This window comes from Epinephelus lanceolatus, chromosome 14, assembly GCF_041903045.1.
Source record: "Epinephelus lanceolatus isolate andai-2023 chromosome 14, ASM4190304v1, whole genome shotgun sequence".
NCBI classification, from domain to species: domain Eukaryota; kingdom Metazoa; phylum Chordata; class Actinopteri; order Perciformes; family Serranidae; genus Epinephelus; species Epinephelus lanceolatus.
The window spans coordinates 36734499-36759508 of record NC_135747.1 but is presented as its reverse complement, the minus strand read 5'-3'; the positions used below and the strand labels follow the sequence as shown (position 1 = coordinate 36759508).

The following is a 25010-nucleotide window of genomic DNA, read 5'->3' as shown; positions in this document are numbered from 1 at the left end:
GGACACAAGGGTCAGGAGGCTCTCAGATAACTGCAGGTTTTCATTGATCGTGTGTAATTTCTGTTCTCTAAGGTGTGTGTGTGTTTTCAGATGTATGCTGTTGAATTCTTGATACTTTTAACAGGGTGAATGGTCTTTGCTTGGTGGTTTTATCTCAGGCTGATGTTCTTATTTAATGTGTTTTATTGCGATGTTTGGTTTCCATAAAGCTGGGGTAGGCAGTTTTAATTTTGTGTCACTGGGCAAAAATCCCATATTAAACTTAAAACTGAACATATTGTAATTGAAGTCCTCCTCTCGACTGTGTTCAAGCTTTAGAAAGTCTAACCCATGACAGGAGACTTTGACCAATCATCTCAGACAGAGGGCATTCCTGTTGGCTGTTCTACGAGTGCTGATGCATGTGCACGTCCCTTCGCTGAAAGTATAATTCAATGGCGGAGAATCCTGCAGAGAAAGTTGCTATTCCAGAATTGGCATCAACTGCTTACAGTACAAAGCAACCAAAAAACTGAAGATGGACTGCTCAACAGCAGCAAAGTCTTTTTGAGATGCAGAGAAAATGTAGTTCACGTTTATGTAGCGTTTACGTTAGCTACAGCCTCGAATCACAGTGTGTCCTCCGCCTCACTTCCCGCCACTACAGACCTCCTCGCCCAACTTGATCTCACTTCAGCACTTGGGCAGTGACTTGTTGTGTTAGACACTGATGTCAGGGGGAAACACAGCGGGACAAGAACGAAAGTTTAGGTGCCGAAAGTCCAAGTATGGCAGATGGGATGGGTGGGGGATGATTTACTTGACTTAATCCTCTTGGCCCCCTTGGGAGCATAGGCCGTCCACCATGGATCTCCACCTCACTCTCTTCTGTGCGATGGTCTTCGCTTCTTGCCAGGAAGTCCCCGTCTTGGTCAGTTCATCAAGCGTGGACCGCCTCCAGTTGGATTTTGGTCTCCCCAGCTTCCTCTTGCCTTGAGGATTATAGTCCAGAGCTTGTTTTGCTATATTTCTCGGATCCTTCCTAAGTGTATGGCCAATCCATCCCCACTTTCTGGATTTGATTTCGTTGTGGATTTGCTCCTGATTCATGCGTCTCCACAGTTCTACATTTGATATCTTGTTGGGCCACCAAATCCTCAGTATGTATCTGAGACAGTTGTTAATAAACACTTGTAGTTTATGGTGGTGGATGGGTCCAACAAACACCAACTTTCACCCAGGAGAGCGGTGTTTGTGTCCTGTAAGATTATAAAGCCAAACCCTGTTCTTTTGTCTTAAACCTAATCACATGTGTTTGTTACTGAAGAAGAAAAAAAACACCAGTTTGCAATGTTGTACTGTGAATTAGCTTCCAAACTGTATGGGAGTGCAACACTAAAATGATGAAATACCCTATAAATGCCCTTTAAATGTAGGATTTAGTGTGTTACGCCCCTCCCACTGTCTTTGATGATGTTCTGGCCAACCTCATCAGGCAGCCTGTTGACATGGGCAGTTCATTACTTTGATTAATCTCACCTGGGCTTCCAGGCTGTAAAAGCTGCCTCATGTTTTCACCTGCTCTCTCCCTTCCTGCTGCAGACATCCACCTGGCATCATTGCTTTTTGATTTGCACCTTCAACACCTCCACAGCACACCTGACACACCCAAGCATGGCTTTCATTGCTGACTTTGCTGACCTACACACTCCATTGGTTCTTTACGTTGATCTTAGTTTAATAAATTATGCTTGTTTTAACTCAGTCTTTTGTGTGGACTCCTTACTTGTTATATTCTCTGAGCCATTTTGTGACAAGTGGCATCTGGCAGTGAGGTTGCAGATTGTAGGAGAACTATGGTGGCTGACGCAAAAAGGCAAATGGCCTTATGCAGAGCCAGTGTCTGTTCTGGGCTACTGTAGAACAACATGGCAGACTCGTGGAGGACCCTCTGTATGTCACCCAATTCTTATTTCCAGTTGACTATACACTGATGAAAACTTAGACTCGCCGGCTCAAGTCCCCATATGGACCAAGTATGCAGCATTGACTGGTAGCTGCAGAGGTACGAGTTCGCCTCCTGGACACTGCCAAGGTGCCTCATGAGCAAGGTACCCCCAACTGTTTGGGGTAAAAAATAGGGATGCACCGAAATGAAAATTTGTGGCCGAAGCCGAAGCCGAAGTCGAATAATATTAAACGCTTGGCCGAATACCGAGTACCGAATACCAAATGCCGTTTTTAGTTTTTCATTAATTTTTAGCAGATGAGCCCCCTCCAGATTAGTGTTGTCACGGCAGAGACGGTGGATAAACCAAGACGGTCCACTGTGAGTCAGTTTCCTGTATCAGTGTCACGTGGGGTTCACAACCACCACGCCCCTTTAGGAGACCAACAGCAGGTCCTGAGTCCATTGACTTCAGTGGGAGAAATGAATGTGATTACAGATTATGGCCGATTCTTTCGCCCCATAGTCACGGAAGCAGATATTGGACTCATTTATCACAAGCCACATATCTTCGGAACATTCCGACACCAAAATGGCAAATTCCAGACGGACAAATCAGGAGAAAATTTACTTTGTTCAAGACCTGTCTCTGTCTCAACAACACACTCCCGCGAGATCCGGGGCAACAGATAGCTCCTCTCTGGTGCTGAAATCAGTGCAGTTTCACCAAAGATACTGGATTAAAAAAATATTTTTTCCAGTGGATGTCTTAGTTACAACATGATTGAGCTAACTGGAGTAGTTTCATGTCGTATCCGACAACAGGAGGCTTTTAACAGATGACGTCCTGATGTTAGCTTTGCTGCTGCTGTTAGCTGTCCCTGTCAGCTGCAGCCACTGATTTCCCAAAACTGAATAAATACCACACATAGCAACACAAAACTGCTTTGCTAGCTCAATCATGTTGTAACTAAGATATCCGCTGGAAAAAAAATTTTTTTCACGGACCGTTTATTGAGTTACTGAGTTATTACAGACACCGCTAACGACTAACGGTTAGCCCAGCTAATCTACGATAACCAAGTGAGGTTGGGGATACTCGTCTTTGATTGGGCAACGGGGGACAACGCCGTTAGGAGACCGGAAATGTATACCATTTCATACAATGGGGGTATATTGTAGGTGGGCCATCTTGTTATAATACAGTATCTTTGGTCACGGTACCAAAATTGGGACCCACAGTATGATACCAGTGAAAGTATCACGGTTCTGAGTAGTATCACGATACCACAGCGAAAATGAGACAGATGTGCCTTTTGTCATTTATAAAAAGATAAATCACTTTTCTATAATACATCACTGATATTTCAATGGAATAAATTACTTAGTGACTTATTCATACTTCAAAAACAGCATCAATTAGTGATTAACATAGGGGGGATCAAAATAAAATAAATAAATAAAATAAAAAACAACCAGCCACCCTCCTCCCCTGACAAGTCTCTTCATAAGTAAAGAACAGTCCCTAAAGTGCGGTGAGGTTTGTGGACTGTTACCTGCCACAAAGAGAGAAATGTGAACGGCTTGTTTCTCCTCTGATACGCCACATACTGTGTACCGCCATGGCTCGGCTGTCCAGGTACTTTTGGGCAGTCATGACAACAAGTTATTCACCTGGAGCTGGACTTCTCTGTCGCCGGTAAGCCTATGGCTGCCGTGTTTGACAGGAATACATTCCTGTCTGTGTCTGTGACCCCCGTTCAACCCACAACCGACAGGATTCGCCGTTTCATTTCTGCTGCTGGTTGAAATCTGTACTCGCACAGCGTGCTGAATGATTTATTTTGCCCGCTCTAAACTATTTTTAGTCGCAAATGCGAGTGCAGTGATGGACGGAGTAAAATATCGCCACACTGCCGACATTTTACTCCGTCCGTCACCGCACACTGTTTGACTGTGTTATCAAAACAGGCCGCTATTATTCGGGCTTGCTTTTAACTTATTCCACCGAATTCCGAAAGTGTGTTTTTTGCAATATTTGGCCAAATATATTCGGTTACTGAATATTCGGTGCATCCCTAGTAAAAAAATTCCAACCGGTGATCTGACGGTCCACCCCCTAAGAAAAAAATTCAAAATTTGAAATCTCATTCTCGACTACGGCCTGCTATATCAGGCTATTTATCACAAGCATGTACAATTATACAGTATAATGTGTAACAAATGTGTAATGATATACAGAGACCCTGTGTCCTCATATGAGGACATCACATTTTGGGTTTACTTGACCTTATACTTCATTCTACTTAACTTAGACCTGTTGTCCTCGTTCGTGGACACTGTTTGTGCCATCTAGTGGTAGTAAGAGCACACTACAATAATCCATGTAAAAACAAGATGGCAGCCATCTCTGCCAAGTCAGTGTGCAGCCGACCCCGACACAAAAGTGGACAAGGTCCAAAACCTGATCACATTTTATGGTTGAAACTTGTTTGTTTATGATTAATAATGTTTGTAGTTTGATATGGCAACAAATTTGACCAATTTCAGACACTAACAAACTAAGACACTGTTAATTAGGAAGTACTCGTTTGAAGACATCAGGACTTTGTTATCATTGACAATGTTTAGGTTTTTATACTTATCAGGTCCTGCTGATCCCAAATAGCCAGAAGAAATTACAAAAGCATACCAAACAAAAGTTCAGGTCTCAGGAGGATAAATAGAAGCTGCTAATGCCTAAATAAAACACACATGCAGCACATCACTTAGCCTTTACGTGAGCTTTTTGACAAATGTAGCCTACCACAATAAGGTCAGCCCGTGAGTCGTGTTCTGCTGGGGCACAGCAACACCACTGGCACAAACCACACAGTGCATAGTTAAACCACACAGTGCATAGTAATACTGGAACTAAACAATTTGTTTAGTTCCAGTTTAGTTTTGCACACATCAGTGCCAAAAAAGGAAATTAAGTGAAGCCAGTGAACGTCACACACACACACACACACACACACACACACAGGCTTGTGTTTCTTCTTAAATCTGGATCCAGGGTCGCAGTTTTGAGTATATTTTAGATGAGTTTGAGTGTCTGAACATCTGAACACTGAAATTTCCGACATTTTGCAGCAGATCTGGCAACCCAGCTGTTCACTTTATCCGATTGGTTGAGAAACAAGTCCGTCCTGTCCTCCTCATCCATAATCTGGTGAGTTTACTGACGTGTGTTTGGCTGTAGAGGTGTAAATAACCCCTGAGGTGAGTCCGATCTGCACGGTGCAGTGATGTTGGTCACTACCTTGAACGCACCTGATCCGCCATATTAAAAACGTGGCCATCACTCCGCTCTACTTTTTGCCTCCCTGCTGCAACAAATCACCACATTAATACATCATAGTTTTATTATGACTCATAATGTGCACGTGGGGCTCACTTTACATTGATTGTGTCGCTGTTAAATGTGTTTCAGCTCCTCTAACATCCAGTTTATCCTGTAGGGAGGTGTGTAATGATGTTTTGTGTCAGTGTTTGGGGGACTGTTGGTTGTTTTCTGGTCTCTCGTGCACGTCTGGATGAAATTACGTGAGGGAACCCGATGTTGCACCGGCAGAACCGAGCACATGAACTCTCTCAACCCGGATCCTGGTTCCTGATTGGACCCGAGCTGAGCACTTAAGTGCAGCTGGTTGTAAAAGCCTCTCATAGTCAGACTGTCAAGTAGCAGCGGCTCTGGGCTCAGTTTACACGGCAGACATGACGTGTATCGATAAGGTTAAATCAGCTTAATGGAGCTATTTAATTGCCAACCATGCAACCCCCCTGATTGCTCCTTCTGCGTCTGCGCAGCGAAAAAAAACCTTAAGAAATACGAATGGATGCCGTCAGAGAGGATAGGAAAGGAAAGAGGTCTCACTCTGCCTCAACTTCCGGTTACAAGGAACGTGAGGATATGGCTTAAAGGGCCATATCAGTGTTTTTGTAGGTTAATTGTGTGTTACTGCAGCAGTGGAAGGAGTATGCCTTAGTTTAATAGAAATACAAAAGTACTAGCATCAAAATGTAATTAAAGTACTAAAAGTAAAAGTACACATTATGCAGACTTTAAAGGGGCTCTTAGCGAAATTCAGAGCATATGAGTTGTCTGCACACGTTCTCAACATGGAGGTCACAGCCAGCTAATGCAGGATTTATACATCTGTGTTGAACTGATGCTGTACATACGGCGTGGACTCTGTGTTGACATAGAGCAGTGACGCAGACTTCCTGTCTGTTTCTGTAAGCTGAAACCATTTCCCTCAGTGGAAACGAAGCTTTTATTTACTTTAATTTCACGGATAAGAAACAATAAATTGTGAAGACAATAAATCCTCCACAAAAATAGCATTTTAAGTCCTGTGTGTGATTTATCCTGGCTTCATATGAGCAGAGGAAATCAACGTTCGTCACAAGGCTAATTTATACAGCGCAAAATGCCATGGGCTTGTGCTAATAACATTAGCATGGCACCTGCTCTATTTGGACTTTCTCTGCCTCAACTTTAGTTCTTGTCCTGCCAGGAATCCCCCTGATGCCGCCGAGTGCCATTAAACTACAATGCCATACCGAATTTCGATGACTTTGGAGTGAAAACAGGTTAGGCCAGTGGGATACAGCCGTGTGCTAGCATGCACGCACGGCTAGCTTGATGGTGCTTTCCATTTGCACTGGGAAGTCAGAAATTTTCACTAGGACACTCAGAAGTCAGAGTTCAGACTCAAAAACTCACCAACCCCAACCTGAAAATCCAATATGGCTGCTCCATGCATTAACAGTGGTGAAAAGTTGTAGTAATGTACTGGTCATTAGCACTCCTGTGTTCACAGAAATGCAAAGAATAATAATTTAAAAATAAAAAACAAATGTTAAAATAGGTATAATTGGGAAGGAATTTTGCATACATAACGCCTACATACTTCTAGTAGGTTTTTTGTTGTTGTTTGTTCTGTTTTTGGTTTGAAACAAATGATTATCTCCTTGCACCCCCTCATCTCTGGTTGTACTGGCTATATTTACTGGCTGTGACCAGCACAACCACAGAGTTGTTTTTCTTGCTGTGTTTGAACTATTTTTAGAGTCCTGGATAAATAAATAGTCCACAAGAAAAAACAAGGATCAGTCTGAAAAATAAGCTTTATTTTGGGTAGCAGAATTTGTTTTTCCCTTCTAATCATCTCTCTCCCCCTCAGTATCATCTAGACATCACAGCATTAATAGATATGTGTGTGTGCTGTTTATCCTAATAAATAGTCTAGACATCTACATAACAAACTTCCTGCTGGATTTAAAAAAAATCCATCAAAATACATCACAAAATATATCACAAAATAAACCTACAAAGCCCAACATCTTAAACCATCCACTTCATTATCACTACACATGCAACTGGCCTTGGTTGTTAACATAAACTCACTCTGCTATATGCAGTGGATGCACATATATTTAAAACAGAAGTAAACAAATAACTCATTGCAAAACAAGTACAAACAAATACATATTTGTTGATGCATGTATGAAGACACATAACACAAAAGTGCACCTCCCCACAGAGAGTGACACATGTCAGGAGCTCTCCAAAAAATGTAAGTATTTCCCCATTTTCTAATATGTACATCCAATCTTCCAAAACCATTAATAGGACAGCACAGTTTTATTTATCCATTATTTGTCCAGCTTTCTGGTAGCTGTTCAGCTGTCATGCTTATTTCTGCATAAGTAACCTACATTGAGATCAGTGGGAAAAAACAGAGTCAAATTCCTTGTATGTGTAGACATACTGGATTATCAAAGCTGATTCTGATTCTGAAGGGTGAATGCTCTTTATTTATAGTTGTGGACAGTCAGACATTCAGCGGGTTGTGGACACATTTTGTACAATTAAAGATTTCAGTGTGTGAAATTATAGTTATTAATCAAATGAAACATGAAAAATTAAAAGATTAAGTTAAATATAAAAAAGTATTGAAGAAATACTAAGTAAATAAAATTTAATACAGTCAGTACACCTTAATAAGGGACTTTAAAATTCTTTAAAATATAACAGAATGTGTTCACTTTTTTGTTTGTCATAAGCATAGGAATTGGAGTGTTTGGTTTTCTTTTCTTTCTTTTTTTTTTCCTAAGTAATTAGTGCCATAACTACTTTAAAATCCATTGAATAAATTGATTGAAAGACTAAACTTGGTACAAAAATTGTTTTGTTTGTTTTTAGTTTCCATAAATTTGATAGTGTCAATTAGGGTTGCAGCAATTAATAAATGGCAAAATAAATGTGTTAAAGATTTTGGTTAATCATTTCAAAAACATTTGATTTCAGTATTATTATTTAATTTAATTTAATATTTTTTATTATTATTTTAAATTATTTATTATTTTTTATTTTATTTCATTATCTAAGCATTTTATTTTATAATTCATTTAATTTTATTTTATTTCATTACCATTGCTTTCTCCTGAAATGTATTATTAACTGATGGTTGTTTTGTCTTGTCTGTAGTTTTAACTGAATTTTACTTTGCATTTTAGTCTTATTTATTTATTCATTTTAATCATATGTTTTATCATCTTTTATTTTCTCTATCACAAATGTTTTGACTGTTTTTTTTCCAGCACTTTGTGTTGCATTTTATGACTGAATTGTGCATTTAAATAAAGTTATTATGATCATTATCTATATCTAAATATTTGGGGAAATATACATTTGTTGGATATATATAGTGTAAAACATTAATCTTATAGTTGATACAGATTTTATCAGGTAAAAGCCACATCCTGTGCAAATCAAGAGGTAAATGCTCTCATAACGTCCCCGAGTCAACGTGTTACGTCACGTGAGACGCCACCGCCACGCGTGACGTAGTGAGCCATCTGGCCAATAGACGATCTTTGCACGGAAAGTGGAAAGTTCTACGTTCTGCGCACGCGCTCCCGGGATTAATGTCAAGGCACAAAAGTGGCGCTACACCGTTTCGAGCTCTACTCCGGTAAGCGAATTTCACGGACGTTTTTTTAAATATTCCAGCTTTACGCCTAATTAAGTCAAAGTTTCGGGAAGTGGCCCGGGCGGTCCGGCGGGTGTCCCCGGTCTGCCCCCGGGAGTCACACCGGGGACCGGAGACACATTCAGGGAACAATAAACAGTTAAATTGAACAGATTTTACTCCTGAGCTGAGAGTGTGCTGTGGCTGCTGCCGCCTCTAGTCTCCAGTATTGTTCAGTTGGCTCCCTAATGGCGGACGGCGGCAGTGCTGTTTTCCGCTGGGGGAGGAGGAGGGGGGTTAACTGCTATCTGGTTGTGTATAATCGGGTTTGTACCGGGCTTTGGGGCACCGTAACTCCCGGGGGACTCCCGTAAACACGATGCGGGAGTGTCTTTGCGTTTCGTTGTTTACCACCGCATGACACAAATGAGGCAGTTCATGTGATATATATAACGCGAGGGCGCCCCTGGTGGCGACCGGGTATATTTGCCACTGATTGCGCCAGGGTGGACTCCGTGCAGGGTAACTTTCCAATTAAAACCCCACCGTCACAGGTATCATAAAAATCGGGCTTTTTTCGGGGTTTCCGGTTTGCTTTGGTGCTACAAGCATGTGTACGACTGGAAAAATAAACTGGAGGAGAAAGGGGGGGTGGGGGTGTGTGTAGTGAAACCACACGCTTCCAGTCGTTAGAGATTTGGTGTCACACTGTGCGTGTCCTGCGCAACATTTAGCGCTGTTTTTTTTAACGCATTTGATGCGAAGTTATAGTGATTTTCAGTGGTGTTTCAACAATGGCGCAGTCTGTGCCTGCTCTCCTCCCCTCGATCCGCCGCTAATCCAATGGCTGTTTGCGCCAGGGAGGGCAGGGGTGGGAACGGAACGGAACAGCCTGAACCACGTTTCTCCTGGATCCCAACTTGGAAGCCAACCTTCCCCCCCTCATTTACCTGGGTTATTTATGGAAGAGTTGCGCCGCTCAGGTAGTTCTGTTTCTTGTTCTTGATTAAACTTTTGCACCAGCTCTCCATAGTTTGTGAAATAAAGGAGACAAGGAGAAGGGAACCAGGTCGCTTGGTGCTCCTCGTCGGCTCCTAGCCAGTGTTAATAACCAAGGGCACGGCCAGGGGGACTTCACCGGCCCGGGAAGCTTGTTACAACCCGTCCTTCAGTGCTGATTTCCTAACATTTCCGTTCAGAGCTCCTCAGCTGTGTGCAGCTCAGAATAGTCAGGGTTTAGTTTTTGCATTCAGCTGCCAGGTAACCGGAATGGACTGTATTGGAGCCCATCAGCTGGCTTGGGGGATGTTGTGGTGGCTGCGCATTACGCATCACTTCTCAGTGACATAAGCCTTATATAATAATCTCACTCGTTTGATTTGAATATGTTATTAGCCTGTGCAACTGGCGCAAACAGCTGCACGTCTCCACCTTGTAAACCCGCAGGAGAAATGATGTCAGTTTGCGCAAGCTGGAAAGGTAGATGAGCACCTATGCAAGGTGATGATGTGGCTGGGGGTTTGTTCTGGCGCAGATTTTTAACTGCTCGTCTGCTGAGTGTTATGTGTTGCACAGAGGCAGTCTCATCGTCCCCCAGCCCGGCCCACCTCTCCCTCCATCCACCTGGTGTTGACGTTAGGAGCAAGGTTGCATGTCAGAGCTCATTAATGCTGGACCCTCGTTTCCCTCTCATCCACGTGAATGCAGGCTGGCTCATAGCTCTGCATTGCAGTCTGAACTGAGTCTAGACCAGGCTATTTTTTCCCCCTCAGAGCACCACTGAGTTGCTTTGCACATAGATTCCCTCTGTTGGTGTAATATCAGAGCTGTGATGCATTTATTTTGCAGCTCAGCTCAGCTTGGCTTTGGGGAAGGTGTTGCACATGGAGGGGGGTGCCTTTGGGTCCACTCTCAATATTTTGACGCCAGTTAACCCCGCGGTCACAGACAGGTGGTTACGCAGTTCCCAGACATAGGACTGGGTTGTATCTCCTAGAAGTCGTGTTGAATTACAGTCACTATTTGGAATTCCATCCTGTTTTTGAACACTAGAGAACACCATATTGATCTTGAATGTCATGCTGCTTTGGCTTGTGCTTCCTGTCACATGGTCACCATGAGCTTCCTCTTCCAGCTTCAGTGTCTCACAGTGAAGTAGATCTTAACACACATCAGACATACTAGATGAAGCTGTGTGATAATGTATGCAGGGTTTTTATTTAAAAGTTCAAACTTGGGTGAACTTTCACACAAACAGTTGACATTTCTGAACATCACTTGCATTCGTGAAAAACGTGTTTTTATCTTGAAAGAAAAAAGGCAAATATACAAAACATGTTCATTTTTTAACATCTTTCAAACATTTTTCTTTTAGCATCTTTTGCTCTTAATTGCATTAAAATATCAAATACTTTAGAGCTGGAACAAAAACAGGAAGTGGTAGAACTGCACTCCAGTCTAAGCTAGTATTTGTAGTATTTATCAGTAAACCACACTGTAGGTAGCCCATATTTTTTAAAGGTTCAATATGTGACACTCAGAGCATTGTTATAGAAGCAAACCACTATTAGTTATGTAAAAATATAGTGGGGCAATGGCGTCCTGAGCAAGCGGCAACATCCAGGGCTAAAAAATGAAGCCAACATGGAAGTGACAAAAACTATAGTTCCTCTAATAACAGCTTTATGCTAGCTAGCTTGTCAATCCCGGTAGACTCTCGTGTTAAAGTGATCAGCATTACTGCCGAAACAAACATGTTTACAGCCTGGTACAAAAACAGTTTTAGTCTCTATAAGCTAACTTCAACATGTATGACAACTGCACAAGGGGTGAAGTTTTATATAATTCACCCATTTATATTTTATTAAGGCTTCAAGTTACGCATAATTAAGGGCGGCCAGCTTTGACTGACAGGCTGTCTGTCGATAGTGGCTTCAGCTTCTCAGTCAGATCCGACCCTCACTACTCCACAGCGACAGCCTCTTGCCCAAATATAGTCCGTCTGGCTCCAAAAAACAAGATGGCGTCGGCCGAAATGCAGAACTCAAGGCTTCAAAACTGGAGTCCACAAACAGTGGGTGACGTCACACTAGCTATGTCCATTATTTTTAAAGTCTATTGTCCTGAACAGAGAATGAAGTCACGCTACCCTCTTTGTGTCGTAATCTGAACATAGCCACTGGCTTGTGCTACATTTCCACCATATCCGGTGAAAATGCTAGGTGACCGGCTGCTCCACTCAACTGGGCACTTGATGGGCTTCCCCCCAGTGGCATGCCCTATCATGTAATGCTCTTGACTGGATAAACGCGCTGCTAGTTGGGCGGCCCCTGGTTGTCTGCTTATAGTTTCAAACAGGAAACTAAATGGCCGCCTGCGGATAAACTGAAAATGTACCTCTGAAAACATTTGAGGCAAGAAATTTGCATTGCTGTTGTCAAAATCTTGTCTTATTTTAGAAGTTAATCGCCTAGCTTGACAGCTTGGTCCACGTTTCGTGAGCCAGGCGCATTTCGCTGGACGGACTCATTTGCACAGAGTTGAATCTAATCTATTTAATGCAAATACAGATTGGTGAATGCACCGGAATGAAAGTGCTGAGATGCCCTCCATTGCTGGATTTGGTGAAAATGCACCGTAGCTCACCACCACCGCTTGGCAATGCGCTTATACAGTGATAACCCCTGATTTTGTGACAGCGGCGTCACGGACATGTAGCGCCCATCCTCCAGTTCCCCCCTGGTTGATACTGTTACCTTTGTCAGCACTGTTGCCATTGTTTAGCGCTGTTTATGGAGTTAGCACCATTAGCTGCTAGCTGCTGCCTCAGCTACCTCCATTTTGAGAACTGTGTCCAGACAGCTCAAACGCTCTGAATTTTGTAAGGTGCCCCTTTAACTGTTGTTTAGAAGGTTTTTTGGAAGTTGTGTTGTAGCCTTACTTTTCCAATAGTTAGTAATAATGATGTCACAGTAGGAGAACACGGACTGTATACTATGGGTTGGTTTTAACACTGTCTATACAGCGTTATATTCTCAGTAATTAAATCCTTCCGTGTATATGTGTAAAATAATCTTAAATTTGGATTTTAAATATTTGGCCCTGGTCCACTGAGTATAGGAAACTGTCATGGACTTAAAGCTGGCATTAAATCTTCTGGTCATATTCATAATGTTTGCCAATTCTTTAAATTTAAGTTGTACAACAATTGAAATATTTTAGATTATACCCAGCCCTAATGCAGGACTGTTGCATTGGATTTGAGGTATTTGTTATTCTGTCCACTCTATTTTTCTTGCCAAGTAGCTGTCATGACATAAGTGTCAGATTAATTACAGTCAAAATGCCAATGGCCAGTGGCAAATCAACGCCCTGTTTTCTGATAGTAGGCAGTAAATAAAGGTGTAGAAGAGGGTGGGGGCTTCTGGCACAACTTCACCTATTGTCAAGATGCATGGAAAAGGGAAAGAAGGCTAAAGTGGCTGAAACACCAGCAACACTTGTAGTATGTAGGGCAACTTTATTGCAAGACCAACGCGTTTTGGCTCATGGCCTTTACAAGCCAAAACACATCTGTTGTTCTTTATACTAGCAGTGCTGCAGGTGTTTAAACTCCTTTAACCTTCTTTACCTTCTCCATGCATCTTGACAGTAGGTTTATGCTGGAGTTTGACCTCAATAAACAAAGATATCACAGGAATTCTGCTTTTTACACTTGAAGCCAATTTGTGGAAATGTAATTAAGTTTTAATATAATTCACGTTCGACTCACAAATGTAATTATTTAGACATTAAATTTAAACAAGCTTGCGACTGCTGAGATTTGTGAAGATGAATTACAAATTTATCTAGTGTGTCCACGCTGTCCATATGCTGCACTGCCCTTGTGTTTGAGTTCCACCTCTTTCGTTCCGTCAACGTCATGTTATCAATAAACATATGGATTGATGCCAAATCGTCCAAGTCCACATCGTGACCCATCGAAGAATCGATTATTCGATAGAATCTTAACTTCTTAGGTCAAACGATAACTGCATTCGATTCTTTTTGTGCTGGGTGTCTGATCCCCGACAGTCCTGACTCCGCTCTGGATCAGCAAACTTTCTGTTGCTGCCATCTCTGGAGCTGCTCTCTCCGGCGAACAGTTAGTTCAACATTTGCCCTGTTAGCACAAAATAACTCAACAAAAGTGGCTAGCATGCAACACCAAGCAGTTTAATTGTCCCAAAAAACTCTCACTGTCCCACAAATGTCTTGACTCTGACGAAAAACCCGTTAACTGTTTGGTAATGCTAGCTGTGTGATGCTAACAGTTAGCCCTGTCACTGTGCGTGTGCAACCAGGTACACCCTCAGAACTGTCCCCAGAGTGGAAATCACACTCCTGCAGCAGCAGCTATTGACAGGGCTGGCAGTTCAAAGTGCCGAACTGCCTTAAAAACAGTTGATAGTATGGCCATACTACACACCATTTACATTATGGGTATCAAACCAAGTACCCTGTCGTTATCAGTGTCACTTTAAGGGCACTGGTGTTGGTACTGGTATTGGTAACCCCATTAATCATTGATTTAACATAGCAAACCAGGTTGAACTATTGTTACATCCCTATTAGCTGTAGCACTGTGATATTTACTGGATTCACCTGCACTGCTGGAGCCAAAATGGCCGCTGCAATGACGTCAAGGCAGTGACGTGTCTTCCTCTGTGAGGTAGACTGTGCTCTGTTGTAGCTGTAAAGGCTGCGTTCAGGTGCTCTCTGTTCGGGGTGACTGTTGGGTGAAGAACATAGAGCTGCAAAGATCATTGTCTGCACAGAAGTGTGTGTGTGTGTCTCTGTGTGTGTGTCTGTGTTTGTGTGTTCCTGTGCTGCAGCTGTCAGCGGTGATGTGATGTGTGGCTTAGAGCCACTCTCACTGCTGTGTAACATGAAAGGGAGATTCTGACAGAAACAGATCAACATAGAGTGCACACATCCCCAAAAGTGCTTTAAATAGTGTCTGATCCCGAGTGTGGCACAAAAACCGGCCTACACAACCATATTTTATTGTATTTCTTCTCTTTCATATTTTAAAAGAAATACTTCTGAGGGTCATGTTTAGTAACACTCGGCTGTTAGATGCATTTTTACATTGATCTCGAAACCATTGAATATCATGCTGGCCAACTCCACAGCACCCTGATGTAGAGCACAGAGAACAAGTCCCTGTGGTGGTTGGTGCTGGTGGTGGCGGTGGTGGTGGTGGGCTTTACCGTCACCACGGCAACCAAGGTGTAGCTTCACCAGTTGCCGGGGGCAACAAGAGAGAAGCTGTGTATAGCGACACACAGGGGTAGGGAGCAGGGAGGGAGGGAGGGATGTGAAAGGCAGCAGGTGAGAGGAGGAGGAAGAGGAGGAGGAGGAGGAGTGGAGCGCTGGGTAGTTAGGAGGTGCAGAGAGCAGGAAGAGAGGAAAAAAAGGAGGATGAGAGGAAGAAGAGACATGATGGGGAAGAGGAGGAGGAGGAGGAGCAAAGTTGCCTCCGTTGCTGGGCAGGCACGTAGCAGTTCCTTTGAGTCTACGTTGAAGACATCGCCTCCACTGTTGTTGAGTTTTAGCTGCCCCCTTTCACAGTGTTAAATGCAGCCAGAAACGCTCTGACTCTGCAGCACAAAGCCCTCCACCATCCTTTAACCCTATCAGTGTATAATACACGTCTGATGCAATATTGGAATCACTTGAGAAAATTGTCTCAGCAAAAGTATTTTGATGAGACAGAAGGTTTCTGCGCTCATTATGCAATAACTCGAGATTTCTGCAGAGACGTACGTTCTTTGAGGAGCTTTGAGGACTCTGTACAGAGGTTGCAATATAAAGGCACGAACGTGTACCGGTAATTCAATTTCAGGTTCCACCATTATGATTAATAGTAAGAGTACGGAGAGAGTGGAAGGAAGTCATGGGTGTTATCAGGTTTTACGTCTCAGAAAGGGCTAAACCGCTGCTGTTATTCGTCCTCATTAACTTGACAGAAGAAGTATAATGTTTGAGCCTAATCATGAAGTCTGAAATTTACGACTATGTCCTGCTCTTTCAGCAGCGGTGTGAGTCACATTTGAGGAGTTCTCACCCAAGGATGGGGAAATATTGAGGGTTCCTTGTGGCTGTCCTTCTCTTCCTTCTGTTTTTTGTGCACAGCCTCTCAGTGTAGCTCATTTTAAGTCACATTAAAGAGATAGTTAGGATATTTTGAAGTAGGGTTACATGGTGTTACTTTTGCATAGTCAGTGTATTTACCTACAGTAGATGTCTGTCAGCACGCCCCCAGATTGGAAAAGCTTGCAGGAGTGCCGACATGAAAGCTAAGCAATGTACCACTGTGGACAGAAAGCAGCAAAACTTATTTTAGCCACCTAAAATTTTTTTAACAGGTTAAGTGTATGCCATATTGAGAATATTTTCACTGCTTTACCTTTCCGTCAGACAGCTCATTCCACTGGGGAAGCCATTAACGGCCTCAGTTCTCCATCCGTTCATCCATACAGACGCCACCAGACTCCATTGACAAAAACAGTAATTTAAGTTTGCTGAACACAGGAGCTGCTGGTCTATTGCTGCCTCAATTAGTAAGTTAGTTTGTGTTATTGTGTGTCTTTGTTGAATCCAAGTTGATCCTTTTCAATGCCAAAGTCACAGAATAACGCAAACAAACCATCTGAGGCAGCAGTACACAGGCACCTCCTGTCTTCAGCGACGTTAAATCATTGTTTTTCTCAATGGCGTCAGGCTTTGAAGAGAGCTATGTAACAGTTACTCATATAACCCCACTTCAAAAGATCTTAACTATCCCTTTAAAAAAGGAAAAACTAGAATTGACCTCAATGACCTGAGTGAACTCACACAGCAGGAGTGGTGACATCACTGCCCGAGCATCACCACGGCATCCATTTTGGCTCCAGCTGTTAGCAGAGTGTCCAGTTTAAGCTCCATCTTGGAGGGAATGTGTCATAGTTGTACGTGTGGGAGAAGTGTGGTTGAAAATTAGATTGATGTTTGACAAAATTGCAGAATAATCTAGCAGTAGGTGGTATCTAGCTTTCCAAATGTTTCTTTTAAAATCTGTGAGCTCCGCAAACAAAATTTCCTTCACCCTCCATTGTACTAGGGCGGCATCAAATATCTCAGAGACATATATCTAAAGCTGTGGGCAGTTAAAACCCAAACTATTTGCATGGTAATATAAGCTACAGGTAGGATTTTTGGTGAGCTGACTGCTAAATATGACCACCTAAAATCAACAAATGATGTAAAAGCAGAGCAGGTGGTAGCTAACAAAGGCAGTCAGTCTGCACCAGGCATGAGGGGGTTGTGGTGGGGTGGGGGGGAAGCTCGTCTCTGGGGACACCTGCTCTACCTGTGCAGCTGTTAGGAGATAATTAGGTGAGGCCTGCACCAGTGATTGGTTTTATGATGTCTAACTGCCTTTTGTTTGCATTGCCAGGTGGTTGCCTTAGCGATGGACGGGGACTCAGAACCAAACCCTGCCGTAGCAGAAGAGGCAGGGGAGCGGGTGGAGCCCATGGATGCCACTCCCTCCCAAGAGCAACAGACCACACCCCCCTCGGAGGAGGCCGAGGAGGCAGTTTCCATGGTAACAGAAGAAGATGGAGCCACAAAGGAGGGCAGCACAGAGGACAATGATGATGATGATGTGGTTCTGGTAGGGGAGGAGGATCCCCAGCCTTCTGCTACAGCCCTCTCCCAGGACACGCCCAGCACAGACTGCCTAGAGCAGGCTGCTGCCGTGGCAACTGTAGACATGTCCACGGCAGAGATGCCCTCCGTGACCCCCAGTTCTCCTGCGTCTTCCAGCACATCCACAGCAGCGGCAGCACCTCCGAAACCTCCAGCCACAGAAGCAGAGCCCATTGTCATTGACGACGAGGAGGACTCTGAGCAGAAAGACACTTCCTCCTCCTCACCAGCGCACCCTGGAGGCTCCTCAGAATCCCACTCGCCAGGTGTACTCAGCAGCACTGAGCCAGATTCAGAGATCAGGATCGCCAGTGTCACCACACTGGGCTCCAGTAGCCAGAAAGGAAGCGCCACAGCTTCTGCAGTAAACACACCGCCACATCCAGCGGACACACAGGAAGACATGAACCTGATGATAACCTCAGTGACATCACTGCAGGGTGGGGCAGCGGCTGTCACAGCGGTGAGAATCACCAAAACTTTATATTTGTACTTGCTTTTGTCGAGTTCACATTCACCTCTGTTCTCTCTGTTCTTTTTAAGATATTGATTAAATATTTTTTGCCTTCTAATTAGTTTCAGGAAAAGCTGGTTCTTGTGATGTTGTCTGCTGGTAAACATTAGAGAAAGCAGGTGTTCTCTTTGGCGGAGCAGGTTTATTCCTGGAAAAGTATCTTTGTAATGACACTGCTGTAGGCTGATATTTTACTCCAATATTTATCCATCCAAGTTGCACTGGCAGCCCCTAGTTAGATGAGGCTGGACACACTGCAGGTTCCAGAGACTGCACAGCATATATGGCACCTTTGTTTTTCTGGGTTCCTTATGATCCTTTGTCACTAAGGAGAAACACTTACCTTAAGCACCTTGTCTGTCTAGGCAGGTGAAGGCCAGGCAGAGGAAAATGGTCTGCAGATTAGCAGTGCATTCAGCCTGAATCCCGACACCCCATCTGGTCGACCAACATCCTCCTTCAACCCCGGGAGGGGCTCAGGCCCCATGGGCCAGCTGGTGCAGAATGGAGACACAGGAACGCACAACAGAGCAGGTAATGAATTTATCATGCAGTGAGAAGAACTTAGGCATGTTCACACAGGTTAAATGTTATGACCAAACAGAAGCAACACATTTGGCTTCAGTCACTGCAGGGCTTGCAGGGTTGCAGAACTTGTAAAAAACTTGAGCCCCATAACACTGTCACCTGAAACCAGTAAACAATATCATGTGAGTGGTAGCAGGCCACACGTTTCTGTTTACTTTTTTTATTTATATTTTTGTTTTAGGCTCTTTGGCCCTCACTCCTACTCCTGATTGTGTCCATGTGAAACAGGTGGTGTCCTGTTTTAGAACTTTGCTCTGTGAAATTGCTGTTAGAAGCTCTGCTCTTAATTCATGACTCATTGGGAGTTCGGGGCTAACCTTGCTAAGTCCGATGGAGGGTGGCACATGGCCCTGGATTAAATATGCCAATCAGTATGTGCATATATATACATTACTAGATCAAACGTCCATATTTTTCCTCTGACCTGTAGTACTGTTTATCAGCCTTGTTTGTTTTGGTTTGAGTTGTCAAGTGTTGGAGATATCAGCCATAGAGATGTCTGCCTCCTCTCCAGTATAATAGAACTAGATGGCACTCAGCTTGTGGTGCTTAAAGCGCCAAAAACCACATTTGACAAACTCAACATCAGTGCCTCTTTCCAGATGTCATGACCCAGTTACTCAAGATAATCCACAGACCTTGTTGTGAGCAGTTTCATTTAGGAACTATTTTCTTTCTACCACATTACACCCAGCGACTGTATCACTGCGCAGAAGGAGGTGAGTATCTACTGCTAGCTCATAAAGCACCTCTGAGCTAGCTAACGTTATACCTCAGCCAAGGAGGACACTGCTGTTTACATCTTGCGCTGTCTTGAGCACGAGCCTCTCAACCATGAGTAGATGCACACTTCCTTCTGCACGGCGATACAGTTGGCGTGTGTAGTTGGGGAGAGAGAAGATGAAACTGCTCAAACAAGGTCTGTGGATTATCTTGAGTAACCGGGTCACGATTTCTAGACAGAGACATTGCTGTTGAGTTTTCAAATGTATTTTTTGGACCCTTTGATCACCACAAGCGGAGTGCCATCTAGTTCCATTATATTGAAAAGAAGGCAGACATCTCTACAGCTGATATCTCCAACACTCTGCAATTCACACAAAAACAATTTAGACTGATAAATAGCCCTACAGCTAAGAGGAAAATATGTTTTTTGATTTCTTGGTGAACCAGCCCTCAGTCAAAACCACCTCTGAAACCACCTTTAATTGATTGGGGTTGGGGGATTAACAGATATACTCTTAAGGTGTTGAGACAGAAATTTGAGAAGAAACACAGCTGTCTCATCCATTCAAAAGGAGGATCATCCTGAAAACAGTCTGGTTTTACTTTTGCTTCAACATGATACAAGCACACATTCCTGATGGATTACTTTGTAATGTGAGCGCTGCATTTCTACTGTTCACCCTGCAATCATCAAGAAAGGATAAATAATTGCTGGTGTGATAATTTTCCACATTTTTAGAATCCATCCTCATAGTATTAAAAGATGCTGTGCAGTTATTTTGTTGTCGTCGATAAGCCCTCAGACTCTTTGTTCTATCAGTCCTACTGGCTTTTCTGGATGGTTTTGTCTCATACCTGAAGTTAAGCACTCAGCCATGCCAGAAAAGGCAGAAGTGAAGAAGACGGCAAACTAGTCAGAATGGATGTAAACAAAGCAGTTTCATATTTTGAAAGAAAAATCTGCTTTGCAATTATTTTTATAGAAAGAAAGTGCCTTCATCACTTTTGTTGATGTTCTGGCATCACCAGATTATTGTGAGTAATGTGAATTAGTCTAGTCAACCTCTTGGTTGATAACACCTCCTGGAAATCAAAAATGAACTGACGCAGACCAAACTGCCTCTGGGCGCAACAGGATAGACTTACAACTAATCTTACACCAAGCAACCTCAGCGACATGTGCAAGTTGGGGTGGTGTTTGGTCCATTTTCAAGCAGGAAAAAATGGCAGCCTGGTCTCAAACTTTCTGAAATTATAGTGAAACAGCACACTAAAATGAGTTTCTGAAAACATTAGAGGAAAGAAATAGGCAAAACAGTAATAGAATCTTGAGTCATATTTGATTAGTGCTAGTTTGACAGTTTGATTTGGACTGGATGCACAACGCATGAGACCAATCAGAGCAGCAAAATGTGTGACGTGTGACTTCCAAATCTGGACTGGTGACGCGTATCTGTCAATCATTGCATCAAACCTGCCCCACATTAGGATACAGTTGTCATTGGCCCGGCCCAGGCCGTCTGGAAATCTGTCTGAACAGAAGGGGGACCAGACGCATCTGTCAGAGCAAATGAAACATGAGCTCGCAGATCCGTCTGGCTCCCAGGCTACAGGGCACCTTAAAGTAGGGAAAATGGTGTTTTCTGTCACTGCAGCCTCACTCTGCAGTGGGCTCAAAGCACCAAGCAGAGATGACGTTCACAACCAGAGAAAAACAAAAAGGAAGGTGGAGAGGAGGAGAACAATCAGATTACTGAAAAGTGGCATGCAAAGTTAGTAGAGTAACCAAGTAATGTTATTCATGTGAACCTGGGTCTTCAACAGGGGGTCGGAACTCCTGTGTCTGAAAATATACATTAACGTGAATCCAAGATGTTTTGCTTTGTGCACCAACTTATCTTTGTGAAAGTGGAGTTTCCCCCCTCACCTACCTGAAAAGCAAATACAGGTCAAGACTGCAGCCTGAGGCTGATCTGGCCCTCTGCCTGAAAATCTCCATCTGCCCAGTTTAATATGTAATGCACTTTTATACTATAAATGTGTTAGGGGTCCCTGCTCCATCTCTCTTTCAGCTGAGGCCTGAAAAAGTTTCAGAACCTTGAGGTTAAAGAATCCCAGTGTTCGCCCTGACACTCACTAAGTGAACCACTTAAATAAATTATGAAGATGAGCACAGCATCTTTGTGACATCATGGCTTTATAAGACAAAAAGAACCAGGCACAGTAGACTCCACCATAAGAGCACTGTGAATTGTGGGTAATTCGCTCAAACAAAATCTGCAGCACAGCTGCAGAGCTACGGAGATTGTGCGTATGGGGCTTAAATAGTTCCCCAGGGGGCCATCAGACACTTTGTGATTTCACGGTGGGACAGTCTGAGCCCTCACAGACTTATTGGCATTTAAGTCTTTGAAATGATAAGGTGGGATATGAGGACTGGGCCTGAGAGTTTTATGTTCCTGTGGAGCTCGACTCAGACTCCAGATGGTGCTGTTGTCTGCAGAGGTGCCTCTTTTCCAGAACTGGCTACTGGAGGATTTTTTTTTTTTTTTTTGGATGCATCATAGTTTCATGTCTGCAGTTTTAAGCCCTCACATCAGAATCACATTCTGAGCAGCCGCTTCCTGCTGCGCAGCATCTTATCTAGCTCTGCAACCACAACACAACAAGTAACAGATGTGAAGCTGAGCTGCTGTAGGTTAGATGTTAACAAGTGTGATGCTCTTTGCTGTTTGTCAGTGTTAGCTGGATTGTGAGAACGCTGTAAAATGGAGTATTTTATGATCTGATTGGTCAAGGTGCTCTGGTATGGGCCGCTCTAGAGGGTTAAACACATACCACATACTCTCTCCCTTAGTTTCCTGTCTGCCTCTCTGCCATCGAATGTCCAATAATGGCCAATGTCCAAAAAATGCTGAATAAATAATCTTGAAAATTGTTATTATGAAAGGAATGCAGCAAAGGTAGACATTTCCAGACTTCTGAAGTAATGAATGACATGGTTGTTTCATGATTAATATATATATAAAAAGATGCAGAGACTCATGTTAGAAACACACTATATGAACAGAAGTATGTCAACACTCATAGTTGACATCCATATTTTTGAACAACCAATTCCTCTTCTCCTCTGGGAAGCCTTTCACAAGATTTTGACACCTGGCTGCAGGGATTTGCTGCCATTCAGCCACAGTGGCCTCTCATGTTGGGCGATGAGGCCCGACTCTAAGTAGGTGTTTCAGTTCAGGGAAAGCTGAGAGACAAAGCCAAACTATGCACAACAGCCTCAAACCTTAAGTACACAAAGCTGCAGTATATGCACAGGCTTGTCCACATACTTTTGACGTATCGTGTATATTTGTAACAGTGCGACCAGCATTTAATATAATTGATTAAATCATTAAAGCAGGGGAAGACAGAAATCTGGAAAAGAATTTGAAAATACACCCCTCTCTGTCCTAAGCCCCTCCCACCAGACGACCACAGGCATATGCACACCCTTCATACAGTAACCCAGTGTTTCCCATACACTGATTTATGTAATTTTCCCATACACTGATTTATGTAATCTTATTTCATTGTACAGGTACCAGCATCTCACTCACTCAGTCCCTCCTCATGCCGCTCTTTCTGTTCATCAGACCACAAATGAGACAAGAATGAGCTGCTAGCCACCCCACGATCCCTCCACCTTGCCCCTCGCCGCTGTGGCCTGCTTTCCTAGAAGGAGAGCAGTCAGCAGCTTGGGAGATGGACTTTCTGTTGGCGACTGTAGCAGTTTGAATTCACACAGGGCAAACCCCTCAGTGCGGGGTGTCACAGCAGGCTGTTGACCAGTGACAGCGCCGGGTCTAACTTGTGTTCTAACACTGTGATTCAAGGCTGTAGCTAACGTTAGCTACATAACTTAGTCAGTGCTAAGTTGCTTCTACAGTAATGGCATTCAAACGTCAATCAGTAATGGTACAGAAAATTTAAAAAAAACATGGCCATGCACACACATTGTCAGTATTCTCTGTGTTTCCCTGATAAACCTACACTCACTGTTTTTGTTGTTAGCTCAGGAAAAATAAAGATGTCTAATGGAGACAACTTTCTTTCTCTCTTTCCCTCAGACTCGTGGATCTCTCAGTCAGCGTCGGTCCCCCGCAACCAAAAACAGACAGGGGTTGACTCTCCGTCACCGGCCACCTCCCTGCCCAAACCTCCAGGCCAGTCTTCCTCATCTACTTCCTCCTCAGGCTCCCAGCCACAGCCCAGGACAGTCAAGGTGATCCACTTTGTTCATTGAGGTCATTATGTATAGGAAAACTGTAACATGGCGCACAACAACTTCATATGCTCGACTCAAAAAGGTGTGTGTTAAAGGTATACTGTGCAGGATTTCTTTATAAAAAACTATGTACAGACAAAAGTTAGCCCTCTCAGTCATCACTAGAAGTGTGTGGCGGTGTATTTATCTGCAGAGCCTCTGCCCTCTGCCTGTATTTTCTTACTGTTGCTGTGTCAAGACGTTCCTGCACCAAAGTGAGGTCCGGACTTTATAAAAAGGAAGCAACCATGGACCAGACTGTAAGCAGCAGGCATCCAAGATGACGCTAGGAAACTCAAAGACACAGTGTCGGAAAAAATGCAAATTTGGCAGAGTGAATTTGGGGTTTCTTCTCACTTTTCTGATAACAAGCAGTGTCCGACAATTCCTGCATAGCATACGTTTAAAATATTATCTCAAGCACATTGCAACAAAATGCCACTGAAGCTAATTCAGAGTTGTGTTATTTGATATATTTTAATTTGAAATATCATGGAATTTAACGCCTAAGTCTCTGCATTCAGTACCTTTTTTATTCTTTGGTTAATAGTATTTCCTGCGTCGTGACATTTGTGCAGTAGAAAATTCAGGATTATAATTCGTCAATGCCCCATTTTTGTCTTTTCTGCTGTGTTTAATTTCAGTTACATTGAAGCCAGCTGTTGCTAGGAGAAAGGTGTCCAAAATATCTAGAACCAAAGTTTTACATGACCAAAATGTATCTCCAGTGGTTGCACAGCAGGATGCTATTTCATTTGGCAGCTAAAGGTGTAAAGTCATAGATTACTTATTGCCGCTGTAAACCTGCCCTGCACCTAAGTCATTGTTCTGTTTGTTGATCCCAGGTGACGTGTGCCAACTGTAAAAAGCCTCTGAAGAAAGGCCAAACGGCCTACCAGCGCAAAGGCTCCACACACCTGTTCTGCTCCACCACCTGTCTCTCTGCCTTCTCACACAAACCCGCCCCCAAGAAGAGCTGCACCATGTGCAAAAAGTGAGTCTCAATCCTGCAGGTGCAGGAAACCCACTGAATGAGAAACATATCATGGTTTGAATTTAGGATTGTGCCGGTAGCATATGAAGTACATTCAAAAGTAGTGTGGTGGTAACAGTAAACTAAATCTGTGGTTCAGTGCGAGTTCAAATTAAGGAAAAATAAGTGGTTCTTTTTTTAAAATGAATGTCCAGCCT

General features: G+C 43.3%; 1 protein-coding gene across 3 annotated transcripts in view; it reads left to right on the top strand.

Annotated features, from left to right (window-relative positions):
* The first annotated feature begins 8837 nt into the window (after positions 1–8837).
* Positions 8838–25010, top strand: part of zmym2 (zinc finger, MYM-type 2) — a 54219-nt gene continuing 38046 nt past the window's right edge. Inside the window, exons 1-5 of one of the 3 annotated variants that reach the window (XM_033613475.2) lie at positions 8838–8949; positions 17426–18142; positions 18559–18727; positions 23623–23777; positions 24665–24813. In XM_033613475.2, the coding sequence (XP_033469366.1) occupies positions 17441–18142; positions 18559–18727; positions 23623–23777; positions 24665–24813 (1175 nt within the window). In that variant the 5' untranslated portion in view covers positions 8838–8949; positions 17426–17440. Of the gene's footprint in view, positions 8950–9598; positions 9930–17425; positions 18143–18558; positions 18728–23622; positions 23778–24664; positions 24814–25010 lie in introns of those variants that run through there. The other 2 variants (XM_033613491.2, XM_033613483.2) reach the window with 2 other exon arrangements.